General features: G+C 40.8%; 2 protein-coding genes across 2 annotated transcripts; both read left to right on the forward strand.

The window, feature by feature from the left end:
- The first annotated feature begins 435 nt into the window (after positions 1–435).
- On the forward strand, positions 436–915 carry LOC147417763 (uncharacterized). The gene has a single exon (XM_086506804.1). The coding sequence runs from the start codon at positions 436–438 to the stop codon at positions 913–915; it is 480 nt and encodes a 159-aa protein (XP_086362930.1).
- A 600-nt stretch (positions 916–1,515) lies between these two features.
- LOC147417764 (pentatricopeptide repeat-containing protein At3g09040, mitochondrial-like) lies at positions 1,516–2,170 on the forward strand. Its single transcript, XM_086506805.1, has one exon. The coding sequence runs from the start codon at positions 1,516–1,518 to the stop codon at positions 1,948–1,950; it is 435 nt and encodes a 144-aa protein (XP_086362931.1). The 3' UTR covers positions 1,951–2,170.
- The last annotated feature ends 21,894 nt before the right edge of the window (positions 2,171–24,064 follow it).

The following is a 24,064-nucleotide window of genomic DNA, read 5'->3' on the forward strand; positions in this document are numbered from 1 at the left end:
TTTCTTCCTTGCTGGCTTACTGGCTCAATTCATCTCAATTTGAAGTTTCCTCAAGTTTGTTGGGTTCTCTCTTTGTGGGTAGCAAAGCTAGGTTTCTTGCTTCTCGCAACATCGACCACAAATTATTTTGACAGAGGTTCGTTGTCTTGAAGAGTTACGAGCTCACTCTTTGTAGACGTCTTGGATCATGTCACGATAAGGGTGTCGTTAATTTGTTACCTTTGTCGCCCCTTCTCGAGCAAGATTGCAATACATAGGTGTTGAGGATTCATCCCCATCATCTGACTGCAGATTGTCAATTCAAAAGAAATTTTTTTAGCATTTGGAAACAGAGAAGTGAATGGTGTTGGCCTTCGCTTCAATGAGCATACATAACCTCATTTCTTTACCGACTGTTGACTTCTAATTATCCCACACATCCAAGGAGACGCAAAGATGACGCGTGTGTTAGACCAACGAGGGAAAGGTTCCTCAAGTATCAGGCCAACTTCACCTTCCTCATCCACGGCTGCTCCCCCGCCCCCTCCTCCTCTCCCACTGCCACATTCAGCTTCACCGACTTCAAGCACAGAAGAGAACTCAAAGGAATCAAAGGAGTCGGTGCCACCAGATTTTGATGACCCTTCAAATGAAGGGATAGAGGTATATCCCTTGGCAAAAGATGAAAGGTTAATGGAGAATGTTGTGGTCAGCTATGAAGAAGTCAGTGAGACCTTAAATGCTACTAGATCTGCTTTTTTATCTCAGCAGAGTGAGAAGGATCCTCCTGATTATTGCAGGCAATTTGAAGCAGGCTCATGCAGTGGAAATGCTGTGACAACTGCAGAATGTACTACTGTGGGGGCATGGGGATTCACAATTGAAGGTTGTTGTGTTGTCAATAAATGCATGTCGGGAAGACCAAAGCAATGCTAAAGGTTTTCCATTACCTTCGTGTTAGCCTGATGGAGGCTCCGTTGGTTCATCCTCACATGTACAGGGTATGTCAATGAATCAACCATCATTTGCTGCACCTAAATCTGGATTGCATTGATTGGAGCTTACTGCTAGTCATACTTCCAAGCTCCCGATGGGGAAGCTGGGGCTTATCTCTTGCATCGAGCTCAATCAAAACAGGAAGTGGATCCTCTTGCAAGGGGTGGAGGAATGTAAAATCATCAAAGAGCCCACCTCAGACATCAAGAGCTTCATCTCCAAGGTCGCACATTGAGCAGGATGGCTACAATAGTGCAGATAAACAGATTGAGACAGTGAAGGAAAGGGGCCCATAAGAAATGAGAGAGAGAGAGAGAGAGAGAGAGAGAGAGTTTGAGGTTGAAACTAAACGCTCAAGAGGTTTGGAGGTGCACAGATGGCTGAAGATGGTAACTGTCTCTTTCATGCAGTAGCTGATCAGGTCTATAGAGATTGTGAATTTAGTCAGCTATACTTTCGTCTTGAAGGATATACTTACATCTTGAAGACATGTGGCTCTACGCAAGTGCTTGAGTAGCTTCCTGTCCGGAGTGTGGACTCATGGAATGCATTGGTCGTAGAATACGCACGACAGGAGCAGCTCTAGGCTGTTTTCAGCTGCCTATCTTGAGTGTGGACTCTTGGAATGCACTAATTGCAGGATTTTCCACAAGAGAAAGCTCGATTCTATTTCTAGCAAAAGCAACCACCTATGCATGCATCTTGAAGACATGTGGCTCTACACAAGATGTTGATATGAGCACAAAAGTTCACAATTATATTGCTAGTCAGAGGGTGTTGATAAAAGATGTCGTGCTTGGCACTGTCTTGGTCGATATGTATGCCAAATGTGGTGCGCTTGAGAAAGCACAAAAAGTGCTTGAGGAGCTTCCTGTTGCCTCTTGGAATGCGTTGATTGGAAGATGTGCACAACAAGAGCAGGTCCAAAAAGCTCAAGGCTGTTTTCAGCGGATGCAAAGCATTGGAATGCACTAGTCACGAGATACGCACAACAAATATAGGGCCAGTTGCGGGATGTGTGCAACAAGAGTGGCGTTAGAGGCTATTTGAAAAAAGATGACATGCTTGGTGTCTTGGTCGATATGTATTCCAAACATAGTGCCCTTATACGAAATCACAAAAAGCTGTTGCAGCATGTGTTAATGAGTGACTCTTATGCAGCTGTGCTGGCATGTCAGAGACGACACAAAAATTTGAATGCATGAGGTCATAGCTGCTAGACTGATGCAAGTGGAAGAGTTCAATGATTTGTTAATGAAGCTATCATTTATCTATAAGGAAAACATATCTAGTTGCATGATATCAACTGTGCCTACCGTGCTCATCTCTGTCCGCTACCACTGCAAAAGAGCCTCTCGGCTCTTCCATACCAAATCTTTGTTGACGCAACTTCAGCCTTCGCCTTGGCTACCCCGTCTCCAGTATGTACCTACCACGCTCAAAATGGTCCTCTACCTCTCTCAGCTCTTCCATATCAAATCTTAGGAACGCAAATTCAGGCTTTGCAATGTCCACTCCGCCTCCAGTGCAGTCACACGGAATGTTAATTGCAACCTGTGTACATTGATGATAGACATTTAATCGCACAGTGAGTAAGCATTACCATTTTTTCACTTTTGACACTGAGAACGCAGTTAATGAACGAGCTGAAAATTGCACGCTATCATGGGAATGGCACATTCCATCATATTATAAAAATAAGGGAGGACTGTGCAAACTCCTCCATGCAAGGAGACTTCCATGTTTTCTTTTTTTTTGAAACTAAAAATAGAACAACAAACAATTAATAACATCGACATCTTGTATGATTACCCTAGATGAGTACTATCTGCATTCATGCTCCTGAGCCAGCTCTTATTGAAGAGAGCCATATCTTGTCATGCTCGTTGCTCTTTTCCTCAAGCTTCTTGGTAAGCTCCTTGCACATGTCATCCAAGTCCTGGATCTCACCCTTGGATTTCAAGATCCGGCTCTCGAAGCTTTCTTCCTTGATTTTAAACACGTGTGCATGCTCCTCACAAGCATTAATCACTGACTCCGTAGCATCTTTTGAAGCCAGCAGCTCTTGTTGCAAACTTTCTGAAGTACGCAGAGTAAAAGAAGCTTCATCTCCCGCTCCAGCTATGTATCTTTTTAATGTCTCCTCCTAGTTAATAAATATCTTAGACATAATTAATAGCTACAAATAATACGTTGATTTTTTTTTCCATTTAAGAAGTGTTGAAATGGCATATATAATTTTTCAATACTTCACTCAATTTCAATTTGATGCAAACACAACTAACGAAGCACTCTAGTTCTTTGTCATTGTATGCTTCCTTGCCAAAGATATAGTTAAAAATGCAAAGATGAAGCATGAGTGCATGAAATAATCTAATAATGTTGACAAAGATGAGTACTATCTGCATTCATGCTCCTGAGCCAGCTCGTATTGAAGAGAGTCACATCTTGTCATGGCACTGTCTCGTTCCAGCTGTGTATCAAGTAGAGTTTCGTGTAACCCTTGATTTCTCTACTATAAGAGCTTCATGCTCGTTGCTCTTTTCCTCAAGCTTCTTGGTAAGCTCCTTGCACAGGTCATCCAAGTCCTCGATCTCACCCTTGGATTTCAAGATCTGGCTCTCTAAGCTTTCTTCCTTGACTTTAAACACGTGTGCATGCTCCTCTCAGGCATTAATCAATGACTCCGTAGCATCTTTTGAAGCCAACAACTCTTACCGCAAACTTTTCGAAGTACGTAGAGTAGAAGAAGCTTTATCTCTCGTTCCACTGTTGAAGGTAGTCTTCTTGGATGGTTATGCATCATGGAACACCTAGAAGTGTTTGAAAAAATAATTAAAGATAGTAATAGAGAGATTCTCTTGCAGCTAAGCTCCACAAGGGATTGAACGACCTATCACAATTTTTCCAGACATCCTTTGGAGTATGTGACTACGGCACCAGGTTTGCTTTGTCAGAGAACAAGGCAGGGTTTGCCTTTCACCTCCGCTTTGGTCAAGGAGGAAATAGATATTCTTTATGGGAAGCAATCTATCGTGATGCTATCGAACAACTATTTCGAGGTAACATGCTGTTAAGTTATCACCTAAAATTTGTTGACTCATCCTATTGCATGGGAGACAATGATTTGGAAATGGTTGATCCTATTACACAATGTGTGTATGATATTCAAAATTTGAATTTTATTGATGTCGCAGTATGGAAATCCAATAAACTTTCTTCCATGAATCCTCCCGTATTAAAGAGGTTCTCTCACATTTTGGTCCCAATGAACCTAACAATGGAAATTGGATATGATGAAGTAGCTTCTACTCATTAAGCATGTGGATTTATTTAGTATGTAATGGTGGAGAAGCTAATAATTGATTTGTATGCAAAGCTTCTTATTGGTGCAACTCAAAAGGAGGTCAAGCACTTTTTATGTGAAAGAATACATTTATTTGCTTCAAATTGTTAAGTCATAGCTCCAGAGGTTGAAAGGCTTCTGCAAGGCCAGAGCCTTAGAAACTTTTATCGGAAAGATAAAATTACAGCTTCTAGTCAAACTAAGAGTTGGTTTCTACAGATGAAAGAGAAACTTATGAGTCTGATTTCTCACAAGAATGATGGAGATATGTTTCTCGGTATAGACGTGGTCACCAGATCCAATTGAACTATGGTTGCCAACACTGTCTCTACATTTCTTGGATCGTCAGGTGGTGCATTTTTCTTCTTAATGGTTCGCTTAAATGTTTTATTGCGATGCATAATTCTCCTACCAGTATATCCATCTCTGCAAATAGGATGTGGACGACTCTGTCAGGTCACAATCTTGCATGTAATGAGGAAAACCCTGTATTTGGGAAGGTTTACTTTATACACGTGTTATCAGATCTCACACCTAAAATATTGAAAGTAGAAAGACAAAAGGTTTTGTACAAATTCTTAGTATACCATTTGCCTACAATATTAAGATCATGCGTGTGTGAATCCTTGAGCAATGTGCAAATATTTTGGCTTCAAGATATAATCGAATATTTAGCAAAAGCGTCACCTAAGAGACATCTGAAAACATGAGTTTGAGAAAGAAGAAGTACAAGCCGACTCAAGAGCAAGTAAGTAAAAAGAAATGTATCAAAAATGAAGAGACGCAATTGTTGATGCAAAATCAGAATATGTTGACATAGAATAAGTTTACATTCTTAGATTCTTAAACTAGACTCCAACTTTTTAACAAAATCATAAGCTCTAAGAATGTAAACACATTTTGGTCCTGCATCAACGATTACGTCTCTCCATTTCTAATATATTTCTTTCCACTTACTTGCTCCTGAGTCAGCTTGCGCTTCTTCTTGCTCAAACTCATGTTTCAGGTGTTTCATTATTGTCTTAGCTCATCTTTTTAATAAATATTTGACTACATTTTAAAGCCAAGATAATTGTACATTGCTTCAAGATTCACGCACGCATGACCTCAATATTATAAGCAGATGGTACGCTAAGAACATGTACAAAACTTTTTGTCTTTCTACTCCCAATATTTTAGGCGTGAGATCCGATAACACGTGTGTAAAATAGACCTTCCCAAATATAGAATTTTTCATACTATATGCAAGATTATGACCTGGCACAGTCGTCCACATCCTATCTGCACAGATTAATATACTGGCAGGAAAAATATACACTACAATAAAACATCCAAGCATACCATCAAGAAAAAATAATGCACCACTTAACAACCCAAGAAATGTCGAAACAGTGTGGACCACCATAGTTCCATTGGTTCAATGACCCTACCTAGAGATCTTTTCTATGAAAACAGACTCATAAGTATCTCTCTTATGTATAGAAACCAACTCTTAGTTTGAATAGAATCTACACTTTTGTTTTTCCAACAAAAAGTCTCTAAAGTTTTGGCCTTGCACAATCCTTTTGGCATTGCAGAATCCTTTAAATCTTTATGACTCCATAATTTGAAACAAATAGATATATTCTTTCAAAAAGTGTTTGACCTCCTCTTGATTTGCACCAATAGAAAGTTTTCCATAAAAATCAACTCTTAGCTTCTCCACCATTGCATAATGAATAAGTCAATATACTTGATGAGTAAAATCTACTTCACAATATCCAATTCACATTGTTAGGCTCATTGGAACGAGAAATTGAGAGAACCTCTTTAATACGAGAGAATTCATGGAAGAAACTTTATCACATTCCCATACCGCGACGTCAATAGAATTCAAATTTTGAATATCACACACACATTGTGTAATAGGATCAACCATTTCTAAGTCATTGTCTCCCATGCACATGGATAAGTCAACAAATTTTAGGTGATAACGTGGCAGTATGTTACCTCAAAATAGTTATTCGATAGCATCACTATGCATTGCTCTCCATGAAGAATATATACTTCCTCCTTTGCCAAAGCGGAGGTGAAGGACAGACTATGTCTTGTTCTCTGACAGAGCAAACCAGGTATTTTAGTCACATACTCCATCTGCTGTATCTAGCTTGGTCTCAATCCGAAAGGATGCCCCAAAAATTGTTATATATCGTTCCATCCGTCTTAGAGCTTAGCTGCTGGAGAATCTCTATTACCATCTTCAATTATTTTTTTAAACTCTTCTGGGTGTTCCATTGATGCATAGCCATCCCAAAAGACTACCTTCAACAGCGGACTAAGCCTTTCAGGAACAATTGAGTCTCTGTCCATCGTTCCAATACAAGAAGAACAATGGAATACAATTGAATCTTCATCCAAAAATAGGTCTCCAATAGCATCTGCAATTACATCGTCCTTAACATCATTATTATTTGCATTGTTTGTTTCTAACCCATCATCATTGGCCCATAACTGTGCTACAAGATCTTATCAAGATTAATATTCTCCATTGCTTGAACCAGTAGACCTGTTCCTCTACAACCTGGGAACAATTCAGGACCAAAACAAGAGTTTTACATGTGTTACCAAAAGGCAAAAGCGAGACTTTGATACAAAAGACATATTTCAAAAATATATCCTGCATTCATTCGCAGCGATAATAGGGCAAGGGCACTCACCAAAATTGAAATGTACTGAATTAGGGCATGCTCGGATATCAAAGGAAAACCTTGAGGGATGCACACATGTAATTCATTACCATCGCAGATCAATCGGCCGCCACGTTCGTGGCTTCAACATGCACCACTGTGTTAGCAACAAAAAAGTTATAAATCGTCACTTGTGACTCATATAAATTAGGCATGCTTACTTTCAAAAAATTGAGCAGTCTATGCATCAATCTAGAAAAAGGCAGATTTTGTAACTGTTGCATTTTTCTTTCATTTCGCTCATTGTTCAACACTAATAAAACAACAAAAAAGAAAGCAATTGGAGGAATTTTTAGAGGAAGAATTGCCACAGTCTAGGCCCACACAAAGTAACGCTCCACCTCTTGATTTGGCTGATGCAGAGTAGGGCCTAAGCCCACATGGAGAAAGGCTCCACCTCTCTATCTGGTTGTACCTTATCCCTCTCCTAACCACCTCAACCCCATCCCACATTGGCAATACCTTCTCTCAAGGTGGCACCGTGCTCTCATCGATGCCAATAGCACAGAAAACATGAGCACAGTCAGCTGCTCTTGACCAAATCTACCTTTGGTCATAACTTGTGTCACTGACTCGAGCACTTTAAAAGCAGCCTTTGGTGCTCTCATCAGCCTTTGGCGCTATTAAATGCAAACTGCCTTTGGTGCTCTGACTTCGGACTCGATGGAGCATTAGGGATGCACACATGACTAATGTTGAAGAAAGACACACATGCACAGTGCGCGTATGCATGTATACGCTAATACATTGCAGATTCTATGTGTTGAAGGCTCTTAAATTATATCTTCTCTGGCAAGTAGTATCCCCAGCACATAGTGATGCTTCTATACCTATGCTATTACATATTACAGTAACTCTCTCCCTTTCCTCTCACAGACACTGGTCTAATCTAACTTATATAATGGAGAGAGTGTTCTTCGGAAAGTGCCACGTGGGTATCATAGTAGGTAAAACCATAGCGTTATTATTTTTTATAATTAGTAACGTTGCGATGGCAATAGCAACCGCCGCGAGCTCATTACGTAACGAACTAGGAGTGCAGACATCCCATCATCATCGCCCTGTGCAGTAGCCATCAGATCCGCACGCTTGCAGATTTCATCAAGTAAGGGTCTCTCTCTCTCTCTCTCTCTCTCTCTCTCTCTCTCTCTCTCTCGGCACGGGCCTCCTAAATGAACAGAACGGCAAACGCGTCGCAATCAATCGCGACTCACCATGCACATACACTTTCACAGTCACCATGCACATACACACAGGGCCTATATATACCACGGAAAAAAAACAGTACAACAGCTCACTTCCGTGTAGGGTAGAGAGGGGGGTGATTGTTGTTCATTGGGGGGGGGGGGGGGTTGTTATAAATTAATTACCTCCCTCCCCCTTCCACTAACTGCACCTCAAAGAGGGGTAGTTGTCAAAACAAGTCATGACACAGTATATCTAAAACTCAAAATAAGAAGTGAGTCCTTTTATGTGGTATAAAATGCTGAGCAATAATTAACTGGCACGCAACAAAAACTCACCAATCTGCAAGCGATGATGCCAGATGCAACTGAGAAAAACCAGACCAGAGGCTCTGCCCATGGATTGTCTCCTGCTAATAGAAGAAGCTGTCTATGAAAAGGCTCAAACTTCTTCATCAATGACCTGACATATAATGAAATGCAATATTACTGACAGATCACACTAAACTTCAGGAAACGTTAAACTCATAGCCATTTCGCTGCTTCATGCTGTCCATTTGTATGCTACCCTCAACTGCTCCTGCATTGGCTTCCGGCTGCACGCGGTTAGCATTTCAGTGCGTGCGCATGCTTTGCGGACGATAAACTTTGTGTCTGCGAGCAGTGCAATTGAGTGTGTGAGGGTAATTCGAGTTCCCAACCTTCCCAATCCTTTCAAGGACATGCCAGATTTCGACAAAAGATTCAAATACAGCCTAAATAAGGTGTCTGCATGGAGGCTAATGGATTACGAGCGCATTGTAATGCTGGATGTCGACAATGTCTTCATGCGTAACACATATGAGCTTTTTCTGTGCGGTCAGTTTTGTGCTGTCTTCATCGACCACAAGCAGATTATGCCCTAAATTATATCAGCTTGCAAGTTATCTAAAGAGCTCTCTCTCTCTCTCTCTCTCTCTCTCTCTCTCTCTCTCTCTCTCCTCTGCTCCTGGATATTTGCATGCGTGGACGACAAGTACTCTCAGTCCCATGCTATCCAGTGTGATCTTCAGCACCAACCCCTGCGGGTTCAGTCTCACGAGGTGTGGCAGTCCCTGCAGGTAAGAGCGAAGCCCTGGCAATTGTGCAGAAGATGAGTGCGAGTAGACAAAGCTGGCCTGCACAAAGATGGGACGCTGTGTAGATGGGAAAGCAAATTGGCGACATGAAGATGCGACCAGGGCCGGGCCGGAGGAGGACATGGAGGAGAGAGGAAGAGAGAGATGCGCGTCGTAAGCAAGAGCGTGCAGGCTGAAGACAACTGCGACGTGTTAGGACAAGTGAGTAGAGAGACAGATATTTTTTCCCTCAGCCTCAAGACGAGCTTACAGGAGACAGCAGAAGCATGTAACCTCGATGACAACAAGGTTGATCGAAGGTAAGGACGAGCCATTTCGTTGCTTCATGCCTTTCATGTCTGTCCATTTGTATGCTAATCTCAACTGCTCCCGCATTGGCTTCCGGCTGCACGCGGTTTAGCAAGAGAAACTCTTTAAAAGGTCACAATATTGGCCATATTAATCGCAATTGCGCCTGCATTGGCTGTGTGCAAGGCTAATCGCAATGGCGCCCGCATTAGCTGTCGCTTGCATGCAGTTGAGATTATCGATTGAAAGTAGATGATCGGTCCATACATTCTAATAAGAGAGTTAATTTGTTGTAAAGATGGAAATCCCGAGAGAGCAAGCGAATTGTCTTGCAAGCGTGGCTCTAAGGTGGCGTCCTCAATGCCAGAATTGACACTACTAGAAGAGGAGCATAGGAAGTCAAGTTGTTTTGGTTCTACAGATGGAATTTCGATGAGAGAAGAACCCAAGGTGCTTTTTAAGCATGGGATTGAGGCGACGTCATTAGTCCTAGAATCAAAACTACAAGGCAAAATTCGTGGTCCTACACATCAGAAAAGACCAGCGGAGGCAAGTAAAACAGGAAAAATTAAAGGTTTAATTTTGCACTCCGTTTGTGCAAATACCTTTGCATCTTGATATGAGCTTGAATTGGCATGTCGACATTAGAATCGACATAAACGAAACCCAAAATCCATTTCCTACTTGTTCATGTCTCTTCTTCCATCCTGTATGGAAGACGGGTTTACAAATTTGAGCCAGCATCAAGAAGGTGGGCCATTTACTCATGTACAATTCAGCACTCATGTCATATATTTTTTTCACACCAAAGGCAACATCACAGTATCTAAATGCACACAGCAAAACGCTGATCTGCTTTAAAAAAATCAATTTTGACCAAGGAGCACCAGCTCTGAGAGTGTAAGAGATCTTAAAATTGAAAATGGCGAATGCCCCATTTATACGCCAAATGTGCTGCATGTTTGAAAGCAGTTTTCTTGAAATTGAACGCTCATGTGGCAGTGAGATTTGATGTGTTTTTAGGTATCTTTTTGATGTGTTGATGCCTCTAATGTGCTTATCACACAAGATGCATTCTATGCTCACATTTTATGTGTGTGGAAAAGAGAAGTAGGTGCCGCTTTTGCTCTTTGACTACTCTCTCTCTCTCTCTCTCTCTCTCTCTCTCTCTCTCTCTCTCTCTCTCTCTCTCTCTCTCTCTCCACAGTATGTCATAAGAATCAATATATAATTCTCCTAAATGATTTTCTCATGTTAAACTGATCATTTAATATGGGGAAGTGCCAGGAGAGAAAAGGCTAGAATATTGGTTAAGGTAGCAGACTGGCCACAGTAGAGATCCAAAGGAGGGAAAATAGGGATCCAAAGGGGGGTCCATCTGCAAAAGAGCAATGTGCAACAATGGGCTTAAAAGACCCTAAGGTTCAGCCCATTAAGACTTCCAAAATGCTAAGGTTCCAAAATTCAAAGGTTGTGTCCAAAGGTCAAAAGCCTAGGGAAATTGGATGCTTTGTGTGTGTCCCAAAAGTCTTTCTCAAGCCCTACAAAGGAGGGGGCGAGCCCAAGAAGTAGGGGATGAGAGAGAAACTCACACACAGACACACAAGCTTCCTTTGTACACAAGGGGAAAGAGGGACACATGTCATCTCCCTAGCCCATATGTCCACAAGGTGTACTCAAATCCTATTGGATGGCCTTGGAGGTGGACCAATGAGAATTAGGCTAGAGTAAGTCTAGTTTAATTAATTTAAAAACACTTTGATAAAAGAACCAATAGGAATTAAGCTCTCTAGAAGACTATTGGACAGTCTCCCAAGGGGTCCAATGGCTTGCCTGATTCCTATTGGCCAGGAGACAAAGGGGTCCAATGAGAGTTTAGTTGCATTAATTAATTAGCAAAAGCTCTCACAAAATGTAAAGGGGGACACAAGTCAAAAGGCTATCACTTATGCTGCTTAATTTCCATTACATTAGGGCCAATTTGGATGAAATAAGGGCTGTTTAGGGTTTCTCTATTCTTGATCTAAGGGTTGGCCTGAAAGCTTACCACCTACTCCAAGCTTGTGAGAAGGGAGGCCTACACCAACAACTCTTGGCTTTGTGATGCAAATCCAACCAAGAGCCAAGCTTCAATGCATGCTCATCTCCTCTACCATGCTAATTACTAAGCAAGCTATGCTAATATGAGTGATTATGTGAGGAGATGTATATCTTTTTCGTAAGAATACTCCTTATTCCTATCAATCTACTCTCATACCCCGCTAGCTCTCACCATCTTCGAAGGTGTGTGAGGTCTTGGGTCTGAGACCGTGAGGTAATTGATGTTGTGTTTAATAAGTGTTGTGCTTAGTGCTTGAAGTTTCCATCTTCATAGCACTAGCTAGTATTGAAGGAACACAAAGGATTGTATTGTAAAATGTCTCTCTTGATGGAAAAAACCATTATACAAAGCCTTTTGGAGGGGGGACCGGCTCCATGCAAATCCGGTCCTCAACTGTTGTCAATTGCTTAATTTCTCTCTCTTTTGAAGTATTGTTCATGCTATCTAACTAGGTGTTATACTTTTTGTTTCTCTCTCCACCCAAGCACTCTTGTTATTCTCATTAGGAATCTATTCTAATGAAATGCTCACTATGTTCATGCTATTTTCCGCTACACACAAGTTACTAGGCCATTAAATGTTACATTGGTATAAGAGCACAAGGTTTCTCTTTTCTTTCTCAAGAAGGGAGGTCCTCAAGCTAGCTATAAATGGTTGGTATTATTAATTGCATGTGAGTAAGTAGAATAGGGATTTTTTAGCCTTGCAGTGCGCCTACCTTTGTGCAGTTAACGAGGCATCACCGTCGAGAGCTATGGTCTTAATAGTGGAGCCCTACGGGGCTTGTCTACGGCTTAACCACTATTGAGCTACTAGAAGCTTGACAGGAGCCGGTGTTGTTTTGGTGTTGAACGACCTTCTCTTCTATTCCTTGCAATTAATGGTATTCAAAAGAGAGTGAAATTCATGTTGATAACTTTGATTTTGCTAATGAGCAGGCTATTAATGATGCCCTGATGCTTGTTTACTATCTTGTTTCTAGGCTTCAACAAGCCATGGGCAATCCATCCCTCCAAAGTGAAGTGCAACGGCAACTTCGTGCTCATGGGATTCTCCAAGCTCCCCACCATGACGAGAGAGCACCTAGGAAGCCTCCTTGCGAGACTTCCAAAAGAGGCCTCTCTCCAATTCGGGAAGAAGAAGAGGATCCATATGAAGGGCTCAAAAAATTTTCTCCTTGATGACGCATCTCCTTCTCAAAGGAGGATTCAAGAGCCCCCACTAAAGGAACGAGAAAGAAGTGAGTCTCCTGCCACCTCGGAGGAGATGGCTCCACGAAGACGACGGACCAAACACTCTCCATCACCTCCAAAACGGAGAAGACCATCGCACACTTCTCCACACCATAGTTCAAAGAGGGATGATAAAAAGCAAGAGAAGAAAAAGGCAAGAAAGAGGACACCCTCTTCTCCATCTTCTTCATCCTCTTCCTCTTATGAAAGTGATGGTGAAGATAAAGAAGATCAAAGCAAGAAAAAGGCGAGAAAGAGGTCACCCTCTTCTCCATCTTCCTCAAATTCTTCATCTTCTGAAGAAAGTGATGGTGCAACCTTTGAACCATAAAAAAGAAGAGGCCATAGGAAATCCTATGCCGCGTGGAAGAGGTCATCCAAGCTCAAGAAGTTCAAAGAGGGAGGGAAGAGCATCTCTTTCCTTACCTACGATGGCATCTTTGGTGCTATGAACAAAGTCTTGGCTTTTATCCAACAATTTGATGCGGCGTTTGGAGATGAGGGCTTCACGGAGTCCTCTAAGCTATGCCATGTAGCTATGCACTTTCAAAATTCCGCCAGGCAATGGTGGTCTAGCCTACGGGCTAACGGTGAAGCTCCACGAACATGGAAAGCTCTAAGAGCTTCCATTATGAAGCAGTTTTTGGCCACCGATGCCAAAGACAAAGTACTCACCAAATGGCAAAGCTTAAAGCTCTCTCCCTATGAATCCATTCACAAAGATGTAGACAAGTTTTGGGACCTACAACTCAAAGCCATTGTCTTCAAAAACTTGGATTTTGGAGAGAAAAAGAAACAATTTTGTGCATCCTTAACTGAAGAAATGGCGGAGTATGTCAACTCCCAAAGGCCACGCACCATATCGGCGGTTATACACCATACTATGGTGGCTTCTCGAATCAATTTCCAAACAGGGGCTAAAAGAAATTTTAAGCCCACGAAAAACAAGGGTTCCAATGAGCCTAAGGGGAAGGACAATGTCTAAAAGTCTCCCAAGGGCAATTCCAACAAAGCTAAAGAGAAGGGAGTTTACAAAGGCAAAAATAAACTCTCTCCTGAAGAGCTTGAGCGTTATCGCAAGGATAATCACTATTTCAAGTGGTGCGGCGAGCAAGGGCATGCGTACCCCGCTTTTCCCCAAAAGAACACCCGCCATGAGCCTCCTAGAGCTACGTTGGTCAAAATCCAAGAGGAGGAAACTCACCACAAAGGATCTCCTCTATGTCATGCTTGGGGAAAGGTAAGGCAACATGATGCTTTTATTCTCTTTGACCCTGGTTCTACTCATAATTTCATATCCACATAGTTGGCCACCAAGCTAGGAGTACAAGCCTATGAGATGGGAGATGTCCTACCCGCAGACGGTGCTTTCAAGAGGCAAGAAGCTTCAGTCACTCCCTTAATCGAAAAATTGAGGCTCCATGTCCAAAGTTATGTGGACAAAGAGGACTTCTTTATCTCTCCTCTCAAGCATGAGGATGTAATCCTAGGGGCACCATGGTTTGATCGCATGGCTGCCAATGTTAAATTCCCTGAAAGGAGAATATCCTTTATGTTCAGGAAAAAAGATATGTACATAGATGCTAAGGAAATGGGTAGCACCATACCCATTGTACATACACAAGCTTTCAACAAGTCAATAAAGAGCTCTATTTCCGTGTACATGATTTTTGTTAAAGACTCTCAAAGTGAACCTAATGTTTAGCAAAAGAAAATATACACAATCAAAAGGAATTAGAGTTATCCAATTTTCTCAAGGGGTTTCAAGATGTCTTTATTGACGACATCCCTCGTGAGCTTACCTCCTATACGAGGCAATGATGACCATGCAATTGAACTTCTTCCAGGAAATTCACCGCCTAACAAACCTTCTTATAGAGTTTCTCAAGCTCAAGTGCATGAGTTAGTTGAGAAGGGCATTGTTAGGCCTATCTCATCTCCATTTTGCTCACCTGTGCTATTAGTGAAAAAGAAAGATGGCACATATCGCATGTGTGTCGACTATAGAGCACTAAATAGGATCGCTATCAAGAATAGGTTTCCCGTTCCATGAGTAGAAGGCCTATTTGATAAGCTACAAGGGTCCACCTACTTTAGTAGGATTGACCTAAAAAGTGGTTATCATCAAATAAGGATAGTTGATCAAGACATTGTAAAGACCGCATTTCGCACTAGGTTTGGTCTTTACGAATATATTGTCATGCCTTTTGGCTTGACCAATGCACCAACCACATTCAACGCTTGATGGAGAAGCTATCCAGGCCTCACCGAACCTTTACTGGAGTGTCCTTTGATGATATCATCATCTACTCTAATTCATTAGACGAACACAAGCAACACCTCCAGGTAATATTTCAAGTTCTAAGAGAGAATAAACTTTTTGTTAATTGAAAGAAAAGTGAATTTTCCCTACAAGAGATTCAGTATTTAGGTCACATTATCTCTCAAGATGGCATCCAAATGGATCCATCAAAGTTAGAGGTAATAAAAGGATGGCCTAAACCAAGGAATCTTCATGAACTAAGAAACTTTATAGGTATGTGTGCATACTATAGACGCTTCATAGAAAAGTTCTCACAAATCACAGGACCATTACATGACCTAACAAAGAAAAACGTTAGGTATACATGGTTTTCCAAGGAGAACAATGCTTTTGAAAAGCTTAAATAAAAGCTTATCTCTCAACCTGTGCTTACACTACCGTATCTCTCAAAGCCATTTGAGGTCCAATGTGATGCTTGCGGTGATTGCCTTGGAGATGTCTTGCTCCAAGAAGGGCATGCCATAGCCTATGAAATTTGAAGGCTCGACCCTATTGAGCAAGCTCTAGGCATATAAGAAAAGGAACTCCTCGCAGTTCTACATGCCTTAGACTCATGGAAGCATTATTTATTGGGGACTCCTTTCATTCTGCGAACGAATCACCAAATTCTTATGTACTTCATGACGCAGACTAAGCTCTCCAACAAACAAATGAGGTGGGCAAATTTCCTTTTGCAATTTCATTTTCATATTGCTCACATTGTTGGCAAGCATAATCAAGTAGCCGATGCACTCTCAAGACGTCTGAGAGTGAATGCGGTTTCCATAGCAACTCACAATGATCTATCTTCTATGATAGATGAGTATGCTATTGATCCTGATTTTAGAGATGTGATTTCAGCCCTTGCATTAGGGAACAAAGAGGAATTAATGTATGAATCTCATGCTCCTCCTTATGCGGGGAATAGAGGGATTCAGTCTACCCTAAATGGGATTGAAACATATTTCTATTGGCCTACCATGAAAGCAAACATACAGAGTATGTTTCTAAATGTGTGGTATGCCAAAAGACAAAGTTTGATAGAGGGAAGCAACCTGGATTGCTTCAACCTTTTCCAATCCCTAATTCACCATGGGAGAGCATATCCATGGATTTTATCTTTGGTTTGCCTAAGCCTATCCATGGGAATATGGGAATATGGACGATAGTAGACAGGTTCAGTAAGCAAGCTCATTTTATACATGTCAAAAAGACTATCAAAGCCCATCAAATGGCAACCCTCTTCATATCACAAATCTTCAAGTACCATGGCTTAATGTCCATAGTGTCGGATAGAGATCCTAGAAGGATCAATAACTTCTGGAAGGATCTCTTTGAGAATTTAGGGACAAGGCTAAATTTCTCTTCGACCTATCATCCGCAAACGAATGGCCAAAGTGAAATAGATAACTTATCAATTCTTGATCTACTAAAAGACTATGTAACGGAAGTAGATCAAATATCCCAATGGGAGAAGTACTTATCCTTATTGGAGTATGCCTACAATAACATTGTACATACTTCCACAGGAAAAGCACCTTTTGAGGTAATTGAGGGAAGATCAAAAAGTCCCCTGCTACTTAAGGTACACGGGAAGATCTTCGTTGCAGATGAGTATAACAGAGACCTACAAGAATCTTTCCAAAAGATTAAGGATGCTATCTCTATCTCACAACAAAGGCAAAAGGCTGCTGCTAACAAGCACAGAAGATCCCAAGCCTTTAAAGAAAATGATTGGGTCTTACTCAGATTTCCCAAGGCTCGATTAAGGCACACGACGGGCAAGAATCCTATGGGACACCAAAAGTACTATGCTAAGTTAGCAAAAAGGTACTATGGTCCCTTCCAGATTCTTAGGCCAATCAATGAAATGGCCTATCAACTCAAGTTGCCCAGCCATTGGCTCATACACAATGCTTTCCATGTGAGCCTACTAAAGCCCTACAAAGGAGAGCCACCTCAAGAACCAAGTATTGAAGACCCACCGGAGATCGAGGACCAAGAAGAGGTGCTGCAGCCCGAGTCCATTCTCCGACATGAAGACAAGGTACTAAGAGGCGGTAAGACTATCCGACGATATCTTATTAAGAATTATCCTTTTGAAGATGCTAGATTGATGCAAGACATACAACTAAAGGATAACCTAAACCTTGTCAATTCTTACAATGCTTCCCAAGAGTAAGCAAATGTACAAATGTTAAAAATGAACAAACTTTTTGTCTTATAAGACTCTCTTTTTCTTTATTGTGCACAAAAATGAAGTAGTATGCATGCTTAGATCAAGTTTGCGGAGACAACGTCTCCCAAACCCCAAGTAGAGCTTGTCACTCTACTACGGAAAATTGATAGGACTAATGTGCATACATGCTTGCGGCAGCTTAAGCTCTCAAGTGCCAAATAGACTAGTCATCCATTCTGGAACGATGTCGTAGGGTAGCATAGGGATCCTCTAGCTACCCGCTAGAAAAAGGACTAATGAAAATGCTTTATCTTCTCTACCCCATAGTCGAGGACGACTATGATTTCAAGAGAAGGTAATGTCATAATAATCAATATCTAATTCTACTCAATGATTTTCTCATGTTAAACTGATCATTTAATATAGGGAAGTGCCAGGGGAGAAAAAGCTAGAATATTGGTTAAGCTAGCAGACTGGCCACAGTATAGATCCAAAGGAGGGAAAATAGGGATCCAAAGGGGGGTCCATCTGCAAAAGAGCAATGTGCAACAATGGGCTTAAAAGACCCTAAGGTTCAGCCCATTAAGACTTCCAAAATGCTAAGGTTCCAAAATTCAAAGGTTGTGTTCAAAGGTCAAAAGCCTAGGGAAATTGGATGCTTTGTGTGTGTCCCAAAAGTCTTTCTCAAGCCCTACAAAGGAGGGGGCGAGCCCAAGAAGTAGGGGATGAGAGAGAAACTCACTAACACACACACACAAGATTCCTTTGTACACAAGGGGAAAAAGGGACACATGTCAGCTCCCTAGCCCATATGCCCACAAGGTGTACTCAAATCCTATTGGATGGCCTTGGAGGTGGACCAATGAGAATTAGGCTAGAGTAAGTCTAGTTTAATTAATTTAAAAACACTTGATAAAAGAACCAATAGGAATTAAGCTCTCTAGAAAACTATTGGATAGTCTCCCAAGGGGTCCAATGAGCATTCAGCAGCCCAATGGCTTGCCTGATTCCTATTGGCCAGGAGACAAAGGGGTCCAATAAGAGTTTAGCTGCATTAATTAATTAGCAAAAGCTGATCTCACAAAATGGAAAGGGGGACACATGTCAAAAGGCTATCACTTATGCTGCTTAATTTCCATTACATTAGGGCCAATTTGGATGAAATAAGGGTTGTTTAGGGTTTCTCTATTCTTGATCTAAGGGTCAAGGAGGAGCCACATTTCCAAAAGTATGGCACTTTTGTACACGTGTCAAGATCTCCTTCACTTGCTTTTGGAATATTTTGTACTATTTTAGCCATAACGTTTTCATATGAACTCCAAATCTAGCACTCAAATGGTCCATGGGTGGCACTTGATGAGCTCTATCCAACGAGTACCCATGTTGAATAGTTTTGGTAAGACCTTCATGGTATTTTTTAGGTTGCCCCTTTTCAGATCCTTACACAGCCCTTTTTTCAGCCAAATTGGCCCTAATGAGCTAGGCTTGGGGAGGTCCAATAGGGCTGTAGCATGAGCAATTAGCAAGGGGGGTCGACCAAGAGAGAGAAGGGGCTGATTTTCTAAAGGCATTATTCACTTACACACTGACACAATCAATGTGTGAAGCAAGAAGACTCTCTCTCTCCTTTTCAAGCTTTAATGAAAAGCTTACCACCTACTCCAAGCTTGTGAGAAGGGAGGCCTACACCAACAACTCTTGGCTTTGTGATGCAAATCCAACCAAGAGCCAAGCTTCAATGCATGCTCATCTCCTCTACCATGCTAATTACTAAGATAAGCTATGCTAATATGAGTGATTATGTGAGGAGATGTATACCTTTTTCGTAAGAATACTCCTTCTTCCTCTCAATCTACTCTCATACCCCGCTACCTCTCACCATCTTCGAAGGTGTGTGAGGTCTTGGGTCTGAGACCGTGAGGAAATTGATGTTGTGTTTCATAGGTGTTGTGCTTAGTGCTTGAAGTTTCCATCTTCATAGCACTAGCTAGTATTGAAGGAACACAAAGAATTGTATTGTAAAATGTCTCTCTTGATGGGAGAAACCATAATACAAAGCCTTTTGGAGGGGGACCGGCTCCATGCAAATCAGGTCCTCAACTGTTGTCAATTGCTTAATTTCTCTCTCTTTTGAAGTATTGTTCATGCTATCGAACTAGGTGTTATACGTTTTGTTGCTCTCTCCACCCAAGCACTCTTGTTATTCTCATTAGGAATCTATTCTAATAAAATGCTCACTATGTTCATTTTCCGCTACACACAAGTTACTAGGACATTAAATGTTACACAGTGTCCTTTACGGACATCCATTTCGCTGCTTCATGCTCGCCCATTTGTATGCTAACCTCAATTGCTCCCGCATTGGCTTTCGGCTACACGTGGTTTAGCAAGGGAAACTCTTTAAAGGTCACAATATTGGCCATATTGTCTGTAAAATATTTGTTTCTAATCTCAATTGTGCCCGCATTGGCCTGCATCAAATCTCTTTGTGTGGAAAAGAGAATTAGCTTCCGCTTCTTCTCTCTCTCTCTCTCTCTCTCTCTCTCTCTCTCTCTCTCTCTCTCTCTCTCTCTCTCTCTCTCTCTCTCTCTCTCTCTCTCTCTCTCTCTCTCTTCACAGCATTCTTTACAGACGATACATTTCACTGAGTCATGCACGCCCATTTGTATGCTAATCTCAACTGCTCTCGCATTGTCTTTGGACTGCACGCGGTTTAGCAAGATAAACTCTTTAAAGGTCACAATATTGGCCATATTCTCTGTAATATATTTGTTGCTAATCTCAATTGCACCCGCATTGGCTGTTGCTTGCACGCAGATGAGATTGTCGATTGAAAGTAGACGATCGGTCCATACATTTTAATAAGAGAGTTAAGTTGTTCTAGAGATGGCAATCTCAAGAGAGCAAGAGAACTCTCTTGCAAGCGTGGCTCTAAGGTGGCGTCCTCAGTGCCAGAATTGACACTACTAGAAGAGGAGCATAGGAAGTCAAGTTGTTTTGGTTCTACAGATGGAACTTCGGTGAGAGAAGAACGCAAGGTTCTTTTTAAGCATGGGATTGGGGTGACGTCATTAGTCCTAGAATCAAAACTACAAGGCAAAATACATGGACCTACACATTAGAAAAGACCAGTGTAGGCAAGTAAAACAGGAAAAGTTAAAGGCTTAATTTTGCACTCTATTTGTGCAAATACCTTTGCATCTTGATATGAGCTTGAATTGGTGTGTCGACATTAGAATTGACATAAAAATCCATATTCCTACTTATTCATGTCTCTTCTTCCATCCTGTATGGAAGACGGGTTTACAGATTTGAGCCAGCATCAGGAAGGTGGGCCATTTACTCATGTATAATTCAGCACTCAAGCCTGATTTTTTGTTCACACCAAAGGCAACAACATAGATATCTAAATGCACTAGGCAAAACGCTGATTTGCTTCAAAAAATTTGATTTTGACCAAGGAGCACCAACTCTGAGAGTGTAAGAGATCTTGGAATTGGAAATGGCGAATGCCCCATTTGTATGCCAATTGTGGTGCATGTCAGAAAGCAGCTTTCTTGAAATTGAACGCTCATGTGGTAGTGAGATTTGATGCGGTTTTTAGGTATCTTTAGGATGTGTTGATGCCTCTAATGTGCCTATCACACGAAATGCATTCTATGCTCACATTTTATGCACTTATGGTCATGTATGATGTAAGTGGTGTTCTTTGTGCGCTATTATCAGTTGATGTTGGCTATGGTTGTGTGATTTGTGTGATTCTCTTCATGTCTAGCAAGTTATATATGCTTAATTGATGTTGTCTTGAGGCTCTTTTTCATTGGAGTGTAGGTCCAGAAAGCTCTCGGCCATGAAACTCTCAGTTGTTTTTGGTGGATGCAAATTGAGGGTCTCTCTCCATATGCAATCATTTACGCTTGCATCTTGAGGGCATGTGGCACTACACAAGATGTTCATAGCAAATGCCCCCTTTTGTATGCCAAATGTCATGCATGTCAGAAAGTACAAAATGTGCTTCAAGAACTTCCTGTCCGTCGGAACATGTTAGTCAAGGGCTCTTGATAAAGAAGCATTGTGGGGTTTGCGCAAAAGGGTAGGGCCAGCAAGATCTGGGATTGGCGAAGCGAAGGAAAATCTCCAAACACAATCACATGCAATTGCATCTTGAATGCATGTGTTACTAGGCAAAACTTTGATATGGAAAAAGAAAAGATTTAGACCAAGGAGCACCAGCTCATATTTAATCATTTACGCTTGCATCTTGAGGGCATGTGGCTCTACACAAGAGGTTCATGGTGGGGAAAATGCCCCGTTTTTATTCCAAATGGTGCATGTCAAAAATCACAAAAGGTGCTTCAAGAGCTTCCTCTCCGAAACATGTTAGTCAGGGGTTCTTGTTAAAGAGGTCATCTTTTGGAATGCAAACTCATTGTGGGGTTTCCCCAAAAGGGAATGGCAAACAAGCCCTGGGTTTTGCGAAGCGAGGACAACTCTTCAAACGTAATTATCTACAATTGCATCTTGAAAGAATGTGGTAATAGGAAAAACGTTGATATGGGAAAAACAATTCGACTTTGACCAAGGAGCACTAGCTCCCAGAGGGTAAGAGAACTCATAATTGGTCATGGCACATGCAGACATCATGATGGGTGTAGCGGAATGAAGAGGGTGATAAGGCAGCCTATCTATTGCACTTGAGTTTGAGACATCAGAAACAAATGGAGGCCCGATTCCCATGATGCTTCCTTGACAGTACAACATCATCATTGTCTTGCAACACTAGTACGCAGTTCAAATCAAAAGTTGGCCTTGCCTTGCTCTCTCCTACATTTTCAACAACCTCATTTAAATCCCAAGCTACTATCCATAGGTCTTTTGAGACAACCATGATCTACCAAAATTTGGAGTTGTACCTTGATTTGAAGTGAATGATGCAGCTTTGTAATGAGGGAGTCATTCTTGCAATGCACTGATTGCAAGATCATTTTTCTAACATGAGAAAAGCCGGCAAGAAATGTGCTTTTTTTAGTGAATACAAAGCGATGTCTCTCTCCATATTCAATCAACTTGCAAGGCACATGGTACTACACAAATGCTAAAATGTGGTGTACTGCAAAAGGAACTACATGATTACTTGAAGCGCTTTTTTTTTCGGGATGTCCTCTCTTGGAATGCACACCAATTGCGTTATTTTCCCAATAGGGGTAGTGCCAGCAAATGTTGGACATTTTTTAGCAGATGCACTGATTGCAGTATATAGAAAAATTGTCAATAGGCACCTGGCTGTTTTCCACCGATGCGAAGTGAGGTGGTCTCTCTAGATGTACTCATCTGTGTTTCACAAGATTCTCATATAGGCAAAAGAATTCACGATGGAGATATTGTTAGTCATGGGCTGTTGAAAAAAAGAGGTCATCCTTGGCAATGCCTTCGTCGATATGTTCACCGATTTGTTATTTGACTCTTGAAGTGCATTGATTGTGAGAAACGACCAACAGAGGCAGGACCAAGAAGCCTTGGTTCATGTTCAGTGAATGCAAAACGAGGGTGTCTCTTCAGATGCAATCACCTAGGCTTGCATCTTCAAGGCTTGTGGCACTACAAAAAATGTTGATATTGAAAATAATGTAGTATGGTGGCATATATATTTTTTAACCTATCATCTATTTTTGTGTCTACTCTTAGTTGATCTCATTGGAATTGCAATTTACTTGATGAATACTTTCTGCCCTTGAGTAAATACACCAAGGTATCTCTCTCTCTCTCTCTCTCTCTCTCTCTCTCTCTCTATATATATATATATATATATATATATATATATATATCATACACTTAATCTTTTCAATATGAAATAATCATACTAGCATTAAAGTGATATTTGACATATTATTATTTATGATTAAGTTTGATTTCATATATGAATATATTAAACATGTCTAAACTTACAAAAAGTACATATACAATAAGAACTTACATGGTGTCTTATTCATTGTTGCCCTGTCATCTTCCATATAAATTTGCTATGTCAAAGAAGAGTGTTATTAAAGATTGTTCACAAGCACAATAAATATTGTGAGAAATAAGTTTCTGAACACTAATAAAGGTATATAAACCTTGATAATAGTTGATTATAAAGTATAAATGTAAGTATCTATGTACATACATATTAGCATAAAATTTGTATGTTTATAAGTAGTAGATATCTACATATATTTATATTTATATATTTATGAATGTATATTTATGTGATGATATTTCAATTTTAAAATGATTGCATTTCGTTACAATAAATACTGATGGAAAGAAAAAATATAGAAGAGCTTCAAAATATTCTTAAAAGTTCAAGAAAAGATCATCAACAAATAGCAACAGAGAGAAAAACTTTCAAAAGAACACAACAATTGAATCTTGATGGATTTGAAATTAATCAAAGTAAATCACAAGAAGTCGCAAAAGTAGCTAAACAAAAGCGGCAACTTCAAATAGAAATAATGAAAATCAAAAGATCATATTTTAAATCTTCACGAGATATAGAAACATAATGGTATGTCGTATATTAATAACAAATTAATAGCAACAATTCATATTCTACTTAAACAATAAATTAAATAAT

Source organism: Adiantum capillus-veneris, chromosome 30, assembly GCF_014529385.1.
Source record: "Adiantum capillus-veneris isolate H3 chromosome 30, ASM1452938v2, whole genome shotgun sequence".
NCBI lineage: Eukaryota > Viridiplantae > Streptophyta > Polypodiopsida > Polypodiales > Pteridaceae > Adiantum > Adiantum capillus-veneris.